This window comes from Arvicola amphibius, chromosome 12 (assembly GCF_903992535.2).
Source record: "Arvicola amphibius chromosome 12, mArvAmp1.2, whole genome shotgun sequence".
Lineage (NCBI taxonomy): Eukaryota > Metazoa > Chordata > Mammalia > Rodentia > Cricetidae > Arvicola > Arvicola amphibius.
The window spans coordinates 123184740-123202967 of NC_052058.2; the positions used below are offsets into that span (position 1 = coordinate 123184740).

The 18228-nt window shown below is 46.1% G+C and overlaps 1 protein-coding gene across 2 annotated transcripts; it reads left to right on the forward strand.

Moving 5' to 3' along the window:
- Positions 1-4577: 4577 nt before the first annotated feature.
- Ncr3lg1 (natural killer cell cytotoxicity receptor 3 ligand 1) lies at positions 4578-14179 on the forward strand. Of its 2 annotated transcripts, XM_038313923.1 has the most exons (6): positions 4578-4706; positions 5651-5993; positions 7350-7697; positions 9132-9452; positions 11572-11650; positions 12643-14179. In XM_038313923.1, exons 2-6 carry the CDS (start codon positions 5759-5761, stop codon positions 12668-12670), a joined length of 1011 nt encoding a protein of 336 aa, XP_038169851.1. In that variant the 5' UTR covers positions 4578-4706; positions 5651-5758; the 3' UTR covers positions 12671-14179. The 2 variants fall into 2 exon arrangements, with proteins under 2 accessions (XP_038169851.1, XP_038169852.1); XM_038313924.1 differs by lacking the exon at positions 11572-11650.
- Positions 14180-18228: the final 4049 nt, after the last annotated feature.

The window sequence follows — 18228 nt, forward strand, 5'->3', positions numbered from 1 at the left end:
AATGGCTACTGATGTTCCTATTTAATAGACCAAAGTAAACCTGTCTTCCAGGTTCTCCCAGCATCCCAGCTTGTTACAGAGTATGGCTAATGTAGTTTACATGTAATTGGCCCCATAAGCTCATAAGGAGTGGCACTATTACGGGGTGTGGCTTTGTTGGAGTATGTGGGGATGGCCTTGGAGTAAGTGTGTCACTACTGGGTCACGCTTTGAGGTTCCCTATGCTCAGGATACCTCTCTCCTGTCATGGTGTGTCTTCACAGAAGTAGAAGCCCTAACTACGGCAGCTGGTATATCCTACTCTCTATCCTAGACGTCTCCAACGCAGGGGCCGTGCTGTCCTTCCCTAGATGATCCAGCCATTTGGGTTACCTGGCCCTTTACCCTTGGCCTCTTGGTCTGGCTCTCCTCTCTCCCTTCCCTTCTTCTTCCCACATGGCTCAGGGTCTTGTCCATCCTGGACTCCCCAGATGTCTCTGCCTCTGGCTATGTCCTCCTTTCATCCACAATAAACCTTCTCCTCCACCAAACCTAGGGGCAGCCGTGTCCTTCCTTTTCATTTCAATCTTTCCCATTCATCTGGTGCTGAAACCTGGGATTCGTACATAACCGGAAAGGAGCTCAGCCAGTCTGAACCAGATGCTGACCTGACGTTCCTGGGCTCTCTATGGATCGTTTGTTTCTGCTGGCTTCTGCCCTCCATCAAATTTCACCCCAAATGCTAGCGTCGGCCTTCTCATCTACTTCTGCCTCCACGATCTATTTTCCTCTGTCCATTTCATCACATAGTTCACCGGAAAGCTTCTTTGCGGCGTGGTTCTGAGTGCAGCCATCGAGTTGGACCGCCAATGGGGAGAGCTGCTTCAGCAGCTGATTTTCCTGTGCACATGAGATTGTCTACTTTTATCTTTATTAATAATGGTATTTTCCAAACCTTTCTAGACTCATGAGGAGATTTATATCAAGGTGTTAAAATATTTATTTTACAATTCTTCTGATTTTGCTATTCCGTGGAATCTTTCATAAGTAGTGATTTATCATTTGCATAATTTCAAAGTTATGACTCAAATGATTTGAAAATGAGAGAGAAAAAAACCCATCTTGTCCTCTTTGCCAGCTCCTATGAATCATTGTGTCTAACACATTATTTATGTTCAGCTTTGGCCAGTCCATTTTCAATGTTCAGTTGTAGTGGTGTGAGAGTGTATGTAACAGAATTAACTATCTCTGCACTTGAGGCTCTCCTGGGTGGGATGAGAAATATGTGTACAGTTTTGGTCATTCCGTTATAGTCCATGATGACACAAGTTCCTCAGTTCATACTTGGGGCTGCTTTACTTTTTACCCTTCTCCCTGGGGGCTGCTACTTTGTAGGTATTTCTTTAGAGCAGTCAAATATTGGTGCCTTTGTTTTGAGACAGGGTCTCCTGACTGGAACCTGAATGGCCAGGTGTTGAGTGGGAGGACCAGGGATGAGAAAGAGAAGACAAAACCAGCAGCCAGGACCAAGAGGTCCTGTGGAAGCTGGTGTCAGGCAGCGTTATTCAGAAACAAATCACAGCATCATATATACTGTTTGCAGGCCAAGGTCAGCAGAGAGCTAGGTCAGAAAGGAGACACAGCATTAGATGGATAGCCACAGTCCAGTGGGGAAGAGCTGGGACCTCAGAAACCAAAACCTTGACTCATTCGAGGCACTGGCCTCAGCCTCGGCCTCAGCCTGGCCTTGCCCAGTTCGGTCCTGGACAAGGACATTTGACCTTTCATCAGGGCCTCTGAGGAAGTTTTGGGTCAGTCTGGCTCCCCACAGTCTTCTGTAGGCCAGGCTGACCTCTGATTCAGCGTATAGCTCGTCCTCCTGCCTCTGCCTCCCAATTACTTTTTTCTCTTTAAAAAAAAAAATCCTTTCCTTCCCTTTCTCTCTCTTTCTCTGTGTGGCTGTCTCTCTCGTTCCTCCCCCATCTTTAATTCTGGGATAAAGCCTCAGATCTGCTTTTCAGTTCTTAAGTGCTGGGATCACAGGTATATGCCACCATGCATAGCAGGTTCTATTCACCATGTTCTTAATAATCCCAACACTTAAATAGTGGTATTGAGTGGGCTGGAGAAGTGGCTCAGCAGTTTAGAGTACTGGCTGCTGTTGCTCATGACCTGGAGCAGTGGCTCAGCAGTTAAGAGCACTGGCTGCTGTTGCTCTTGACCTGGGTTGAATTCCAGCACCCACACAGCAGCTCACAACCGGAGTCTGCAACTCCAATTGCACCCAGTTGCACAAATCAGATAGCCGTTTCAGACTTCCACAGACACCCTTTCTGGACTCTTAGGTAGCCTTTCTGCCTGTCTGGTGAGCCTCTGGGGTCCTCCTGAGTCACCTCGAAGCACTGGGATTACCAGCTCGTTTGATGCATGCTGGAGACCCGAACTCAGGTCCTAATGCCTGTGCAGGAAACGCTACCAACCCAGCTGTCGCCCTAGCCCTGAGAATGCGCTCTCTATGCGAAATTTTGTAAAAACAAAAACACTACAGCCCAAGGATTACTTTTAATTCTTCTTGGCTCATTTAGATATTGAGCCACGCCTAGTATCTCAGTCCACCTCCTCTTGCCTGGGGATCACGATGCTGCTCCTTCACCAGCACCCTGTCAACCTGCGTGCCTCTATGTGCCACCATGATGAAAACAGACCGAACCTCTGTAACTGTGAAACCACCCAATGACGCGCTCTTCTGTGGAAGAGTCGCCGTGGTCATGGTGTCTCTTCACAGCAGTAGAAACCTGAACCTTTTGTAAGCCTTCTGTAAAAACGTTAACTAGAACTGTTCTCTTCATTTTAAATTTGGAAACAAAATTTTGCTAGCCTGGAGATGAGATTTAATTCTCTCGGTTTATTTTGATCCTTGAACTATTTTTAAAAGTATAAATGAATAACTGGACTTTAAGACAGAGACTTTATTTAATGTTTGCTAATGTTTTGTTATTTAAAATTCATTGCATGGATAGTAAAATTCTCCCAGCATAGTACTTGAAAATATTGTTCGAATTAATGTCTGTATATGTTCACTTTATATTAAAATGAGGTAAATGCATATTTGCTGTAATTTCTGCTTTTTGCATGGGTTTGTATATGTTGTGTGCATGTGGGTGGGTGCACATATGCATCTGTGTGCATTGTGGAAGAAGAGGCCGCTATGTTGGTCAGCGATTCTCCACGTTGTTCACCGAGGCAGGGTCACGTGTTGATCCTAGTGCTCACCAGGTCAGCTATTCTAGCACGCTAGCTTGCTCCTGAGAGCTGCCACCACCTCTAGCTCTGGGGTGACGGGTGGAACGATGTGGGAGCTGGGATCTGAGCTCTGGTCCTCAGGCTTTATGCTCAGAGCCGTCTCCTCGGACCATCGTTTTATTTTTCAGCACTGTTGGGAACGGAATCCAGAATCTTGCCCACGCTAGGTAGGTGCTCTACCATTAAGTTTTATCCATCACTCTCTGGAAGGTAAAAGACAAACTCTACGATGTTGAAAGAATACAGTTTTCTAACCGTAAACAAAATATAAAGCAGAAGGGCCTGAGCGGATAGTACGGTGAGAGTCTGTCTCCAGAATTCCTGAAGGCCATCCAGCCCTGCACGGGGCCTTCCTGGGAGTGCAGAAGCACTGGTTTTCCAGCCACGCTTGTCTGATGCTCGAAGTTAGCAGAGAATGCAGATGCCTGTGTCCGTGTCCCAGGACTGAGATCCATTGCTATCTATTGCCAGGGGAACAATTCATCTTATTGTCGGTTCTGGATGGCTTTTGCCTGAAGTAAAGCCACCTGAAGGAGTAGGCGATTCATCAATTCATCGGTCTTAATTATTATCTGCTCAGCAGGGGGAGGGCTGCTCCACCCGAGAAGCTGGGGAGGCAGCAAGCCCACCTGATAGGAACATGGCCATAATTCAGAGAAGGGAGGGCTAAGAGTTTACTATTTCCCTATGTCAGTAAGGGCACTGCCAAGAACTAGTCTCCTAAACTCCCAAATGCTCCCGTGGCATCCACGGCCCCAGGTCAGTAGAGGACAGGACCCGGAACACAATGTATTCTGGGAAGACTGGGAGCTTAGATGGGTCAGCTTCACAAGGGAGACAAACACTGTGTGGTCTGGATGGGAGCACACAGGTGTGAAAACTGTCCTACAGGGACTTTGCACTTGTGATTCTAGAACGATTTTAGAGGTCCATCTGAGTGGAGGAGGTCACTCTTTCAAATACAGATGTCGTGAAGGAAAGCATGGAGACAGGGGAGTGACACAGAGGACAAGGAAAGGGGGCAGAGACTGGAGGATGCAGCCAGGAGTCCAGCAGGTCTCCCAAGCTGGGAGAGACATGGAAGAGGCTTCCTTAATCTGCCGAGAAAGGAGGGGACTATGTCCTAGCTGCTGCTGTCACCGCCAAGCTCCAGTTTAGAGCTCTAGCCTATAGGGTTGTTTCTCCGTCATTCCTGCCCACCCGCGCCCCACCTGTCACGCCTCGCTGCACCCCAACACGTCCCGCCCACTTCCTGCAGGAGATAGTCAGCTGAGCCTTCAGCAAGCTTCCTTCAAGCTCTGCAGCGCAGGCACCGCCCCCCACCTCCTTTCCGTAGTGTCTTGCTGGCCGGCTCAGCGGTGCCCTGAGGGTGGGCTTGTTTCTTGTAATTTCTAGAGGATCTGTGGACCGAGCAGACAGATTTGGTGAGTGGTGAGACAGAAAAGTCTCTCTCTCTCTCTCCTCTCTCTCTTTCTCTCTCTCCTCTTTCATAACTTCGAGACTCCATAGATGCCCAGTGCCTTCATGGGAATTCCTCGTGGGAAGTGGTGGGAGCAGGTTGAGGGAAAGGCAGATCTGTTCATCCGAGTTAGGTCCAGCAGCTTGTGTGTTTGTCATCAGCCTCAGAGGATACCGGCGATTAGAGAAGAGAGCGGCGCGGGGTGGGGGTAGGGGGCGGGGACGGGGACGGGAACGAACAAGGACGATCTATGGGAAAGAGAGGAAGGGCAGACAGAATGGAAAGGGTTTTCTAAGGGTTGAGTTTTGGGAGAAGGGGCCTGAAGCCAGAAGAAAAGGAAAGGAAAGCTGTAATAAATGAAAATGAATTTGGTGCTTCCTCTCAAGTTGGGCGTCTGGCTGAGGCTCGTATCTGGACGGTGGGGAAATATTATTTTACTGAGGAACCTTAGAATGCCTTGTCTTTCCGGGACTGTATGTGTCAGATGTGTGACAGGGGCTCAAACTCCTGGTGCTCGGAGCTTGTTTCCTTTGGAAACTGTTTCCAGGCAGGGTCGCTTATATCTCAGGCTGACTTGGAGTTTCAACTCCTGCTGCACCCTAGTTCCCTGGCGCTAACTTTAGAAGCATGTGTCACCTCATCTAGTGCCAGGGACCTGCCCTTTAAGCAAACACTACCAACTGAGCTCAGTCCTCTTCAAGGATGGCATTTTGTAGAGAAGGAATGGAGTGTAACATCCCATCTTTTCCTAAAAACCTGAAGTTTATTGCTGATTAAACACCTTCAAAGCCCCTTCCACATATACAACTGAGGCACTTGGCTGAGCCTGGACACGCGTCTCTTCAAGTAATTCTTGTCTTTCTGCTTAAGAAACTCGTCCACTTGTTCTGAACTTATTTTCTGTTACAGATTGCCTGGACCCAGGTGCTTTAGTGTGTGGCCCACCATACTCTGAGGGGACTGCCTCTGCTTCACTGCTCAGCTGGTGAAATTGCATGTCCTGCTGCTCATGACAAGATGACTTCACAGAGGGGTTCAGAGAGTGCGCACATGAACCACAAGGGCCCATGCCACACTGCTCTCTGCAGTAGTAGCTCTTCCTCGCATGGCAGCAGCCTAAGACCACCCAAGAGTTGTGGAGGGCAGAGCAAACCAGTTCAGTTCAGCACTGTGGGCTCATCATGGGTAGCAGAGCGCCAGACTGGCTTGCTGACGTTGCTATTGTCGCTTCTGTGGTACATGCCTATGGCAGGTAGGATGTGGATGGAATGGGAAGGAACAGGGAAACAGGGAAGCCACTGTTGCTCCTGCCATCCCTGGTGGGCTCCTAGGGCTTGTGGTCTGCCATCTCTTACCCTGCCTCTTGTCATAGTGCAGATTGTGTGTGTGTGTGTGTGTGTGAGTACTCTTGTCATAGTGCAGATATATGTGTGTATATATATGTATATATGTGAGAACTCTTGTCATAGTGCCGATATATACGTATCTATATGTATATATATGTGAGTACTCTTGTCATAGTGCAGATATATGTGTGTATATGTATATATGTATATGTGTGAGTACTCTTGTCATAGTGCAGATATATATATGTGTGTGTATATATGTATATATGTGAGTGCTTTTGTCATAGTGCATATATATGCGTGTGTATATATGTGTGTGTGTGTATGTATATATGTGAGTGCTCTTGTCATAGTGCAGATATGCTGACCATGATGTGGGAACATGGACAAGGTTGGAGAAAAACTGCCTTTGTCTCACCCAGGCATCTTTACCAGAGGTTTTCGCAGAGGTGAGGAGGAACAGTTTTATCTCGTGGTGACGATGTAAAGGTCTTAGTTCTGTAGCTCAAGCATCTAAGATAAGGGACTGGTTAGTTCAGCTCCAGGACAACTTCCTATTTCATCACCATAGTAGAGAGGTCTTTCTTGCAGCTTACACACCTGTCAATGGCTTTAATCCCATTCAGAGGGCTGCAACCTCATGCCATAATCATCTCCCAAAGTCCTTACTTCTAAATGCTGTCCCAGTAGGGGTTTAGCCTTGACATATCAATGTGGGAAGGATGAAGAATTCTGTACTTAGCACATCACCAAACATGTTAACTGAAAATATAACATTTTTATTATGCATGCAAATGGATCTACAGCCTTGCTGTGACTCCTGTCAGACTTCTTTGTGGAAATTGATCAGTTGGGGCTGCTGAGATGATTTGGCAGATTAAGCCTGATGAAATAAGTTTGCTCCCTGGAGCCCACATGGTTGAAAGAGAGAACTTACTTCCACAAGTGTTCTCTGGCCTCTATATAGAAGCTACACACTCATAAACACCACACACACACACACACACACACACACACACACACACGGTAAATGTAATTTTTAGTTAAAAAATTAATCATCTGATTCTTAAATGTGCATGGACCCCCTAACAGCCAAAACAAGCTTATAAAGAAAGGGCAGGGAAGGAGCTCTGTCTGGATTAACAAGGACCCTTAGGTAAGAGCTGTTCTGAGCTATTCAAGGCTGTAACAGGGACTGTACATCACATTCCAGTGACTGGGTACCAAGAGCCTCCTGTAACTGTGTTCTTTTATTTCCATAGGTGGGCTGGAAGTGAAGACAGCAGAGATGCCACAGATGGTATTCCTACATGCCAATGTCACTATAGTCTGTGTAATCCCCGGCTTATCCCACCTCGACATCACGACTGTGGGAATCATCTGGTCTTTGAAGAATGAGTGGCATGAAGCCGAGGTTCCCATATATGAATTTTATGGAAATCACCTCAAGGCATTCCGACCTGGAGCCAGTGTGTCATTGTTGGGGCTAGAACGGGGAGATGCCTCCCTCCATCTGCCCAGGATCGAGCTGAGTGAGGCAGGAGAATACCGGTGCAAGCTGGTGGTCACCCCTGACCAGGCAGAAGGCACAACCAGGCTAGACGTCGTGGGTGAGTCCTCAATGAAAGTTCCCTGTGGCTCCGATGGTGCTGGGGCTAGTGGTGGATGTGGGTGGCCAAGCAAAGCAGAGGGTTTAGAACATGAGTGACAGGCTGGAGGGGGCTCAGTTCTGTCCATTGCAACTCATGTCAAGAAGCAAATACTAAAGAGGACGAGGCAGCAGCATCTTGAATTTAAGGCCATCTGGGCTTACACATTTTGTGTGAGTTGTATGAGGCTTGGTTGTAAAGTCCAGGCTCTGGCTCCAACCCCTAGTCCTGCTCAAACTAAACAAAAGCAAAACACTTCGACAGCCTTTAGCAACTAACCAGTCTCTCTGAACTTCCGTGCCCTTTCCTGTCCTCAGAGGTAGAGAAAACCAGCCTAAGTTGCTGGAAGGTGCCTTGAGCAGTGGCAGATGTTTTTCTGCTGCTCGAGCCAACCTTACCACAGTGCGTGTCTGTGACCGCTTCTGCCTTCAACCCCACTGCGTTCGTCTGCAGTTACATAGATTGCCATTGCCATTGCCTGATGTCAGGGTGTTGTGCATTTTGGTATTTAGTTAGACTCACTGGCATAGTCTGTTTATTTGTTTGTTTGTTTGTAGACAGTTTCGTGCATCCCAGGATGTTGGCTCTGAACTTGCTGTGTAGCTGAGTACTTTGTATATTTTGGACAAAAAAAAACCCCTTTATTGCCTATATATTTCACAAAATAGGTTCTTAAAGTCTTCCTTATCATTTTACTTTGCCAACGTCTACACAGAAGTGTTGGATTTTTAGTATCCTAACTTACTATTTTTTCCTTCATAGTTTATGACCTGACATGATTTTCCTATTGGGTTTTCTGGAAAGTGGTCTCAGGTAGCCTAGGCTGGCCAGGATTTGCGGTGTAGCTGCAGATGGCCCTGCATTCTGACCCTCCCGCCTCCATCTCCCTGTGCTGGTAGTGCAGCTTGTGCCTGCTCACCATGCTAGCCGTCTGTCCTGTTGTCAGTGTCACAGCGTCTGTCCTCGTGCCCCTCTGAATGGATCCAAATGACTGCGTCTTCCTGCACTATCTCTTTAAACTGCACAGGGCGTTTCCAAGACAAGCATGCTAAGACTCACTAGTGTCCACTGCAGCTATGCTCCAGTGCTTCTTCATAATCTGAAAAATGTCTGACAATAGCTTCATAAACTCTACTTGACAAAATTGCTGTGTAGACGGGGGCACAGCACACATGCCAGCACCCTGCTGGCACGGCCACCAGCATGCCCAGAACAGATTAATGTGTTCACTCATACCAATAAGGTCTTCCCTGTCAACCTCCAGAGAGCTCCCAGTCTGGTGTGATAAACGGTGGGGTCCCTAAGCTCATTGCTGGGATAGAAGCCATTCGGTGTGGTGTGAGGAAAGAAACAGGCGATTGGCTCTGACCAAATTGTGGCTTTTTTCGATGGCAGCTTACCCAGCCATGGCATTGTTTGTGAAAGCAGAGAGATATGGTGAAGGGCAGCACATTATATGCAAGCTGGATGGATTCTACCCAGAAGCCTTTGACATAAAGTGGGAGAGATGCACCCTGAAGGATTCCCGCTTCCGAGTGATTACTGACGGCATCGTCATTGGTCCCACAGTGAAGAATGATGATGGCACCTTCAGTGTTACCAGCTCCTTGGCCCTGAAACCAGCTCTGGAAGACCGTGGGATTATCTACCACTGTGTGGTGTCACACAGATCCTTGCTTGTACCCAGGAAGCTCAATCTCACTCTGCCCGAGAAAGGTAAGCATCCTCCTGCTCCCCACACACACTTGAGGACACGTGACTGGATGCTTGGGATTTTGAGAAGTCTAGGACCTTTGCTGGGGAAGGAGAGGAAATTTGGGGCTAAAGGAGAATCAGCAGTCCAGATTTAGGTCCTGTGCTGATGGCCCAGAAGTAGATGGGAGGCAGGGAGTATAGTGCAATCAGGGCTGTTTGTCAGCTCAGAACAGCCTAAGAATCTGGATGTTCCAGTGGCAGGGAGTGAGCAGCTTGCCAGCTCCTTGGAGAGCAGGGCCAGCATCATCCTCTGAGGATAAAAGACTGTCAAGGACCAGGGCCCAGCTGCACCAGCATGCTTTCTAGTCACGTTATAGGTTCCCTCGATGCTGTTTTATGTCTAAATCAGTAGTCTGTGAGGTGTGCATCAAGATGAGGCGTCGTGGAAGAACTTGATGATGGTTAAGGCTTGCTACGAAGTACCAGACTCTTAGGCTAGCACAGCCACTGCATATGTGCTCATCCTGGTAAGGTGAGGGATTTGAGCTCGTATCTGGGCTGCCCTGACTGTGGCTCTAGTGTTTTGTGGAGATGACCCTGCTGATCAAACATCTCTTCCTAGCTGAAAGGAATATAGAAGGTAAGGATCAAATAGGGCCATGTGTGTGTGTGTGTGTGTGTGTGAGAGAGAGAGAGAGAGAGAGAGAGAGAGAGAGAGAGAGAGAGACAGAGACAGAGATAGAGAGAGAGAGAAAGAGAGAGAGACAGAGAGAGAGACAGAGAGAGAGAGAGAGAGAGAGAGAGAGAGAGAGGAGTGAGAGAGAGGTGGCTGTGCTGGGTGAGCTGTGGGAGATGGCATTGTGCCTAGAGTAAGGACTAGAAGCATGTATGAATGTAACTTAAATATGCTATGTGTTTCTAATATGCATTTTTGTTCGGGTGGATGTGATGGTACATGATGTAGTCTAGAACCCATAAAGTTGGTGTGACATATAGTGTGTGTATTACTTAGACCTTATTTTGTCTCTCACATATTCCTTTCTCTCCTTCATTTCCCCTTCTCTCCCACTCTCTTTCTTCCCTCCTTCCACGCCTCCTTTCTCCTTTCCTTTACAGTTTGTATTATGTACGTGGGGGCATGCAACATGGTGCACGTGTGGGCATCAGAGAATAACTTTGAAGTCAGTTCCCTCCTTAAATGGGAAGCAATGATGCAACTCAATTACTTTAACTCACTGAGTCGTCTCAGACCCTCTGCTCAGGCTCGCCTTGAATTTGCTATGAAGTCTAGGATGATCTTGAACCATTGATCTTCCAACTTGCACTTCCAGAAGGCTAGAATTATAGGTCTATGTCACTGCACCCTGCTTAATTCAGTGCTGGGCCTTGAGCCCAGGGCTTGATGCTTGTGGGACAGACACTCCACAGTGGGGTGACATCTCCACCCCCTTCCTTTATTTATGTTTGAAACAAGGTTTCGATTTGTAGCCCAATTGTCTTGAACTTCATAACTCCCTAAGGCCGGGTTTCCAGGTGTGTACCACCGTGCCCCTGAGCCAGCCACCAGACCGTACTTCCCTGTGCTAAATACACTGATGTCTGGATGTGCGCATTAGGAATGGTGGCACAGAGGCCTGATAGTGGATCTCCGATGAGAAGTGACACCAGCCACACAGATTTCAGCACCAGTCCTGTGTAGTCTTGGGCCCAGTAAGTTGTGTGTGTGTGTGTGTGTGTGTGTGTGTGTGTGTTTGTAACTGTTCCTATTGCTGTCAGAAAATGCCCCAACAAAGGCAGCTTAATGAAGAAAGGGCTTCTTCTTGGCTTCCCATTCAAGGGTAAGTCTGTCGAGGCAGGAAAATGATGGCAGCAGGTACTTGAGGCAGGTGGCCACAGTGTGTGTGAAGTCAGGACACAGGAGGCCCTGAGAGCTCAGCTTGGCTTCTCCTTGCTCCATCAAGGACTCAAACTTATTGAGCAATGTCAGGCACAGTTAAGTGTGTCCTCCTTCCTCAGTTAACCTAACGTAGATAATCCTGCACAGATGTGCACAGAGGCTTGTCTGCTACATGATTTTCGGTCCTATCAAGTTGACAGTAGTGACAATCCTAACATCCTTCCCCCCCCCCTCTCTCTCCAGGATCTGTGGAGATATATGTTACTATTGTTTTTCCCAGTGTTCTCCTGGGTTTGGTGCTAGTTTTTTGGCTCTGCTGGTGGTAAGTACCTTGAGACAAAGACACAGTTCTAGACAGGCCTGTGTCTAGAACTTGGCTTCAGGGATTTGTGATCACAGTCATCAGACAGTGTCAGGAGCTCTGGGGATGGGTGCTGGGGTGTTCTGTGTTGTTTTCTGATGTTGCTTTAGAAAAAAGTTTTCCCATCTGTTCTCTTCTCCGTGACTCTGCAGAAGGACTATGGAGCCTCTGCCTGTCCGTGGGATACGGCTTGCACTGGGAATCACATCTGACCCTTTTGTTGAGAGAGGGGCTTTGAACTGTAGTGGACTGTCATGTTCTCCCACACACAAAGTCATCAGCAGAGGGAGTCAGTGCCCTTGTTGCTCATATTTTGTTAACACCTTAATGGGCTAACTGACTACAAGTTTTCAGTGGGGGACCAAGAATTTCTAAGTCCCCATTAGATGTTTCTAAGTTTAATTTCTGATACAAACAAAGAGAATAGTGCAGTTGCTTTAGAGGATCAGGACCCAGTGCAAACGTGTTGGTTAGAAGGGTCTAGGTTGTCAAGTGGATCAGCATCACTTATGGGCCTGCCAAGGCACCATCTGTATGGCTGATGCTTCTCATTACACTGCATTAGGAGAATTGGGATAGTCAGAGAAGAAAATAGGGACTGCTGGGCTGCAGAGATGCTCGGCTGGTAAGCGCACTTAATGTTCCTGTATAGGGCCTGGGTTTTCATTTCCCAGCGCCTACATGGTGACATCTGCTCATCTCCACAGGATCATGTACACATACGGTGAACAGAAACTCATGCAGGCCACACACGACCACATAGAAACAACACAGAAATAAGTCTGTCTTTAAAAGACGAAGAAAAGAAAGGCTGCTGATCCAACACAGGCCAACTGTTTTCTGGGGCTTACTTTCCTGGTTAGGGCTGAGCCAATGGGAAATCTGCTCATAAGGTTTTCTGGAGGGGTTTCTTGTGATGTTGATTGCTGCCTTTTGTTCTTGCCTTTCTCTAGCTGCTATGCAGGTGCTGCTACCACTTAGCAGGAACCCTTGAGTGGAAAGGGCACAAAGCACGTGACTCCGCCTGAATCTGGCATCCATTTCTTCTGTCTTTGCTTCGTCCTTCAGTGTCCTTCACAAGGGGACAGCTCCTGGACTGGGGTCCAACCGTCTGACATGCTGTCAGCTAAGAAAATTTCAGCTGTAATTTTTAAAGATCAATTTTTAGGATTGTTTTCTATGTGAGATTCTTAATCATGAAAACACGGTATGTCAAAACTTCCAATGAAAGCAGTCTGCAAGGGACATTTCTAGCTCCAAGTGCCTACTAAGATAAATATCTTGATGATACACCATAGGGTTTTGGAAAAACAAGCTGAAGCCAAACCCCAAATCTACAGTTGGAAGGAATTAAGATTAAGGCAGAGATTAATCAAATGGAAATGAAAAAGTATGTTAATGACTCCAAAGAGTCCTTTTGTATCAAATCCTTACTCAGGCTACTGGCAGAAAGCAAAGCCCCACCTTAATAAGGTCAGAGATGAGAAAGGAGCCATCCAGAAGCTAAGGGAGTCTTAGGACAGTCTTTAAAAATAGGCATTCCGCTAAATTAGAACGTTTTTAAAGTATTAGATGAATGACTTGGTATATATGATCTTCCAGAGTTAACCTCAGATGAGATAAATAATTTAAACAGATCTGTTAGGAGAAATGAGATTATGTAATGATAATGATAATTACAATAAGAACAACAATGTCTCCAAACAAAGTATTGTTCATCTCTGTCCAAACCATACATGGTTCTCTGAACAACAGAAAAATATACATACTTCTAACAAATCTGTAGTTTTTGCTAGGACTCAAAGGTATGAGTCTATTCCTTCTGTCTACAGATACCCACTATCTACTCTTTTCCTACAATATGGGTTTTTCTTTAAGTAAATTTTAACTTCTGTTCCCAGTTTAAGCTTATCTCAATAGGCTTCCACTTAGCTGGCAGACAAATCTAGGCATCAGTTGTTGACTACAACCTGCTCTGAATGGCGACGAGCCCTGGACTTCCTGAAAGCTGATGTGGACCAGTCCAACTAATGTGAACACTCCCTGTTCCTTCAACGAAGTCTGATGAGTGCCCCATTGCCTAAATGCTCCCCCCTTTGGCTAGCCTTTCAACCTGCGTGGGCCTGGATAACAATGCCCCAATGTCAGCTTGCAGTAGTTGTAGAAAGGAACACATCGTCCCGTGCCTCCTGCCCAGAATAGGTTGAAAGGCTGAGTCAAGGGGGAACTCCCTGGCATGGGGGACAAGATAACTACCTATAGTGCCTGTTGATACACTAGGTCCAGAGTTGTCAATTAATGGATTTATTAATTTAAGTAGTTCCATACCTCCTTAAAACCAGGGGCAAGCAGGACCCAAGATTGGGTCCTGTCTTTGGTGCTTGTGAAGGTGGAAATGTAGGAGCCAGCCATGGTAAACTAAATATGAACAGGTCACCCAAAGGAAGTTCTTTACTTCCAACCATTATTACCTACCAGAGTAGGACTCAGCTATCAATAAATTTAATAGAGGCCTGAGTCTCAGTAGTTTATCTGGAAGCAATACCTGATTGCAGGAAGAACCACAAGCTGAGATTACCTGAGCACCACCCAAGAACACACCATCCAAAGAAAATGCCTAACATTCCAACTGCTGTAGATAGGACCACCTGCCAGCACACATTCACCAGGACATCCCTAGACAAATGTGAGCCAATCAAGTGTCCTGAAGTTCAGAAACCCCTTACCACCACCTTTACTACTACAAAACCCTATTCTAACTAAGCTCGGAGCTCTCCCTTTATTCCAATACGTTGGACATGCAGAGAGACCAAGTATTAAAATAAAGTCTCTTTGCTTTTTTTTAAAACAAAAAAAGCAGTGTTCAAGCCCTGACATCATTGGTAAAAACTACCAGATGTTCAATGATGCAGTAACACCAGCCTTCTGAACATAGGAAAGAAAAGAGAACCACCAAACTCTCTTAGAAAGTCAGAATTAGCATCATACCAAAACTAGATGAGGACATAACAAGAAAGGAAGTGGGTTTTTTAAACATTTATTAATTATTTATTTATTGCATGTGTGTGAGCTTGCCCATGGGTGTGGAGGTCAGAAAAAAAATTACTGTGTTTTCACTAAACTCAGGTAGGAGACAAGGATGTCCACTTTCTCCGCTCTTATTCAATATACTTCTTGGAATCTTAGTTAGGGCAGTATGACAAGAGAAGAAAACAGCTATTTATACCTATCTATTTGTCTATCAGCTGTCTGTCTGTTGGTCTGTCTGTCTGTAATCGAGGCAAACAGGAGGAATATCAGGTCCAGTAAGATGGCTTAGCCTGGGCACCTGAGTTCCGTTCCCAGAACACAAGTGAAGGCAGAAGGAGAGAGCCAACTCTGTATAGTTGCCCTTTGACTGCCACACCCTCCCCATGGCATGCCGTTCCCCCTCACATGCATACACAGTAAAACAGGAATGTGGGGCATAGATAGGAAGGAAACACCAAGGTCTCCTTACGTGCAAGTAATACGAGAGACCCCAACAACCCCACCAGTGGTGTACTGCATATGTTGATGTTTTTAAAATGACATATTTGTGAGTTTTTAAAAGTGTTTTTACTGTCTTTGACTAGGAATTTGTAAAGCTCTGTATATGAACTTGATGTATTATTCAAAAGTTTACAAAGCCAAGTGATCCATGGTTGCTCTCTTTTATAAATATATTGTGACCAAGGAAAGCCTTCACAAGCACAGTCCTGCTACTTGAAGCCCTCATCTGCCCGTTTGCCTTGAAATACATGTTTTGTTGTTGTATGTATGAGATGCACTCGCACTGCAGAGAAATGGTCTGTTTGTGGACACGATGCTAGAATCCTGAGAGGCCTTACAATGTTGTCCTACTGAACAAAACGCCTTAAGTTATTCTTCACCAATAGATGATGAATTCATAGCAAAGAGGTCTCTGCAATGACGATGATCTGCGCTGGCTCCTTTGTATGCTAAAGATACCTGTGTTTCTGTTGTGTTACATAGCCTTCTAAGATCCAAAGTTTAGGGGAACAGGACGCTAATGTCCTCAAAACTAGAACTGTTACTGTGCTATATGAGGCAGGATAGGAAAACAGGGGAAAGAATGGGGAGAGGATGGAGCCCCCTGCTGGGGAGTCTGGTTGGAGCCTCTCACCAGCTTAAAATAGTTTCAGCCGTAATTCACATTTATGAATTGTGTGACTGTGGTTGACAACAGGGACATTTATGTGAAGGGTGTTAAAATAGCATACACCTGCACGTCCAAGACCCCAGGGAAGGTCTCCCTCCTCCCCCATGTGTTCTCGGGAACCTCCTAAGGAATAATAGCTTTGTTTACAATGTGATGGGCTAACTGCCTGTATTTCTACAACCTAGACTTGTTCCCCTGCCAGGTGCACTTCAGGGACCACCCTTTAGAGACAGTGACTTCCAAAGTCATTCCGTATCTAATCCAAACATGGCATTGAATACCTTTAATCTAGCACTGGGAATTAGATCTTTGTGAGTTTGAGACCAGCCTGATCCACATAGTGGGTTTGAGGCCAGCCAGGGCTACACAATGAGACATGCCTCAAACAAGTAAGAGAAATAGTAAATTCTGTGTATTGGCATTGTAAAGCCAATGAAGGAAGGTTGTTCTCTAGGAAACCCATGACCTCAGGGTGCGTTTTTATATTTTTTTCTCAAATGCCTTTTTTTCAGTCCTTGTGTTGCAATGTATAGTAAAAATCTCTTTGTAATAAACTCCAAATATTCTCCTCGGTGGTTTGTTTTGTAATTCTTTGCTTCAGTGAGTCAGAAGCTGAATTTTCTGTGACAACATTAAGAAATAGCTGTACCTGAGTCAAGGTCTCCAAAAGATTGGAGAACTCCTCCAGCCGCAGGTGGCAGTTCTAAGCTATCTCCACGCCAATGGCTGTAGCACCTTTTCTGGGCCTGGGCTGGATTGTTTGGAACCTTATGGGTGAATTCCCTCTGGGCCTGCATGCTACTTTGGTTTCTTTATTTCTTCTGTTTTCTGTCAAGACCTACATGGTGTTTAATAAGTACCCTGACTCCAGAAAAAAACAATCCTCAGAGCCAGCCACTCTGTTTCTGGGTCAAAGTGAGTGCTAGGCAGCCTTCCTGGGGCATCATCATGAGGCTGACTCTCCAGATGTGGCAAGCTTCTGTCCTAGTTAGGGATTCTGCTGCTGTGAGGGAACACCACCACCAAAGCAACTCAGGGAGGAGAGGGTTTCTTTCCATGTCCTTGTTCATCATCAAAGGAAGTCAGGATGCAAACTCACACAGGGCAGGAATGTGGAGGCCATGGAGGAGTGCTGCTCACTGGCTTGCTCCATCTGCTTTCTTATAGAACCTAGGATCATCAGCCCAGGGATGGCCCCACCCTCCATGGGTGGGCCCACTTCCATCAATCACAAATTAAGGAAATGTCCTATAGGCTTGCCTACAGCCTGATCTTAGAGAGGATTTATTTTTAATTTTAAAAGTTGTATAAGGCCAGATTATGAGGGTGTTACGAGACTGGGTGATCTGTCAAGAATTTTCAATGACAAAGAGCAATGATCTAAAAAAATACTTTCTATTTTGCATTTGGTATAACTATCTGCTAGTAATGTAACCATTTAGTTAACTACCTGTTAACTACCCAGAGAAATCAGACTTATCTCTCCAAAAGAGGTAACAAAATATGTTATTAAAAAAATAAAATATAGTAAATTTTTATAAAACCACAGGTACTTAGCTGAAATTAAGACATGGGTTGTTAGTATCCAGTCACACCTTAGCCCTGCCTCTTGGGAACCTGGCACAGTGCATCACCTGGCTGCCAACGGCAAGCAGTGCACTGACTGTACGCAGGTGCAAAGAGCCCTTTAAGGGACAAACTCCCCCAACTCCTGATCTTTCCGTTGCTCTTCTGAAGAGCTAGACAGGTCTTTGTCTTTCTCTTTCTCCCCCTTCTCTCTGTCTCTCTCCCTGACCTCCCTTCTACTCTCCTCTCAATAAACTCCACACTCAAGCTCCATCTGCATGGCATATTTGTCTCCTGCCCACATGGTGCTTACCTGCCATGGTACCTGCCAGGGTCCCTCTCACACCATAAATCATAACATGGGTCACTTTAGAAAGCAGTGTATGAGGTCAGTACTACTACAGCACCACTGAAGGCCTATGCGCCATGACCGAACACCCTTTAGGGGTGCTTTTTGTGTCTTGTTCTTTGAAAGTCTGTTTACTTAGATGGCACGTGGTAGGCTGACAGCTGACAGTTGACCATTGACACAAACCTCCTGAGAGATGTCCTGAGTGATGTGCTAAATACTAAGATTAGGGAAACCCTTCCCAAGGCCATAGTGGCATGCACACCCTTTCAACACCACGTCTGCCATCGTCAGTGTCAGCTTGCAGCTTCTCTTTACTTCCACAGCAGTCAGCCACAGCTTTGTGTAACCAGTGACTTGGTATGAATTAAATTCTCTCCAGCGCTTCCAATGGAATCAATTCTCTACCAATGCCACAAAATA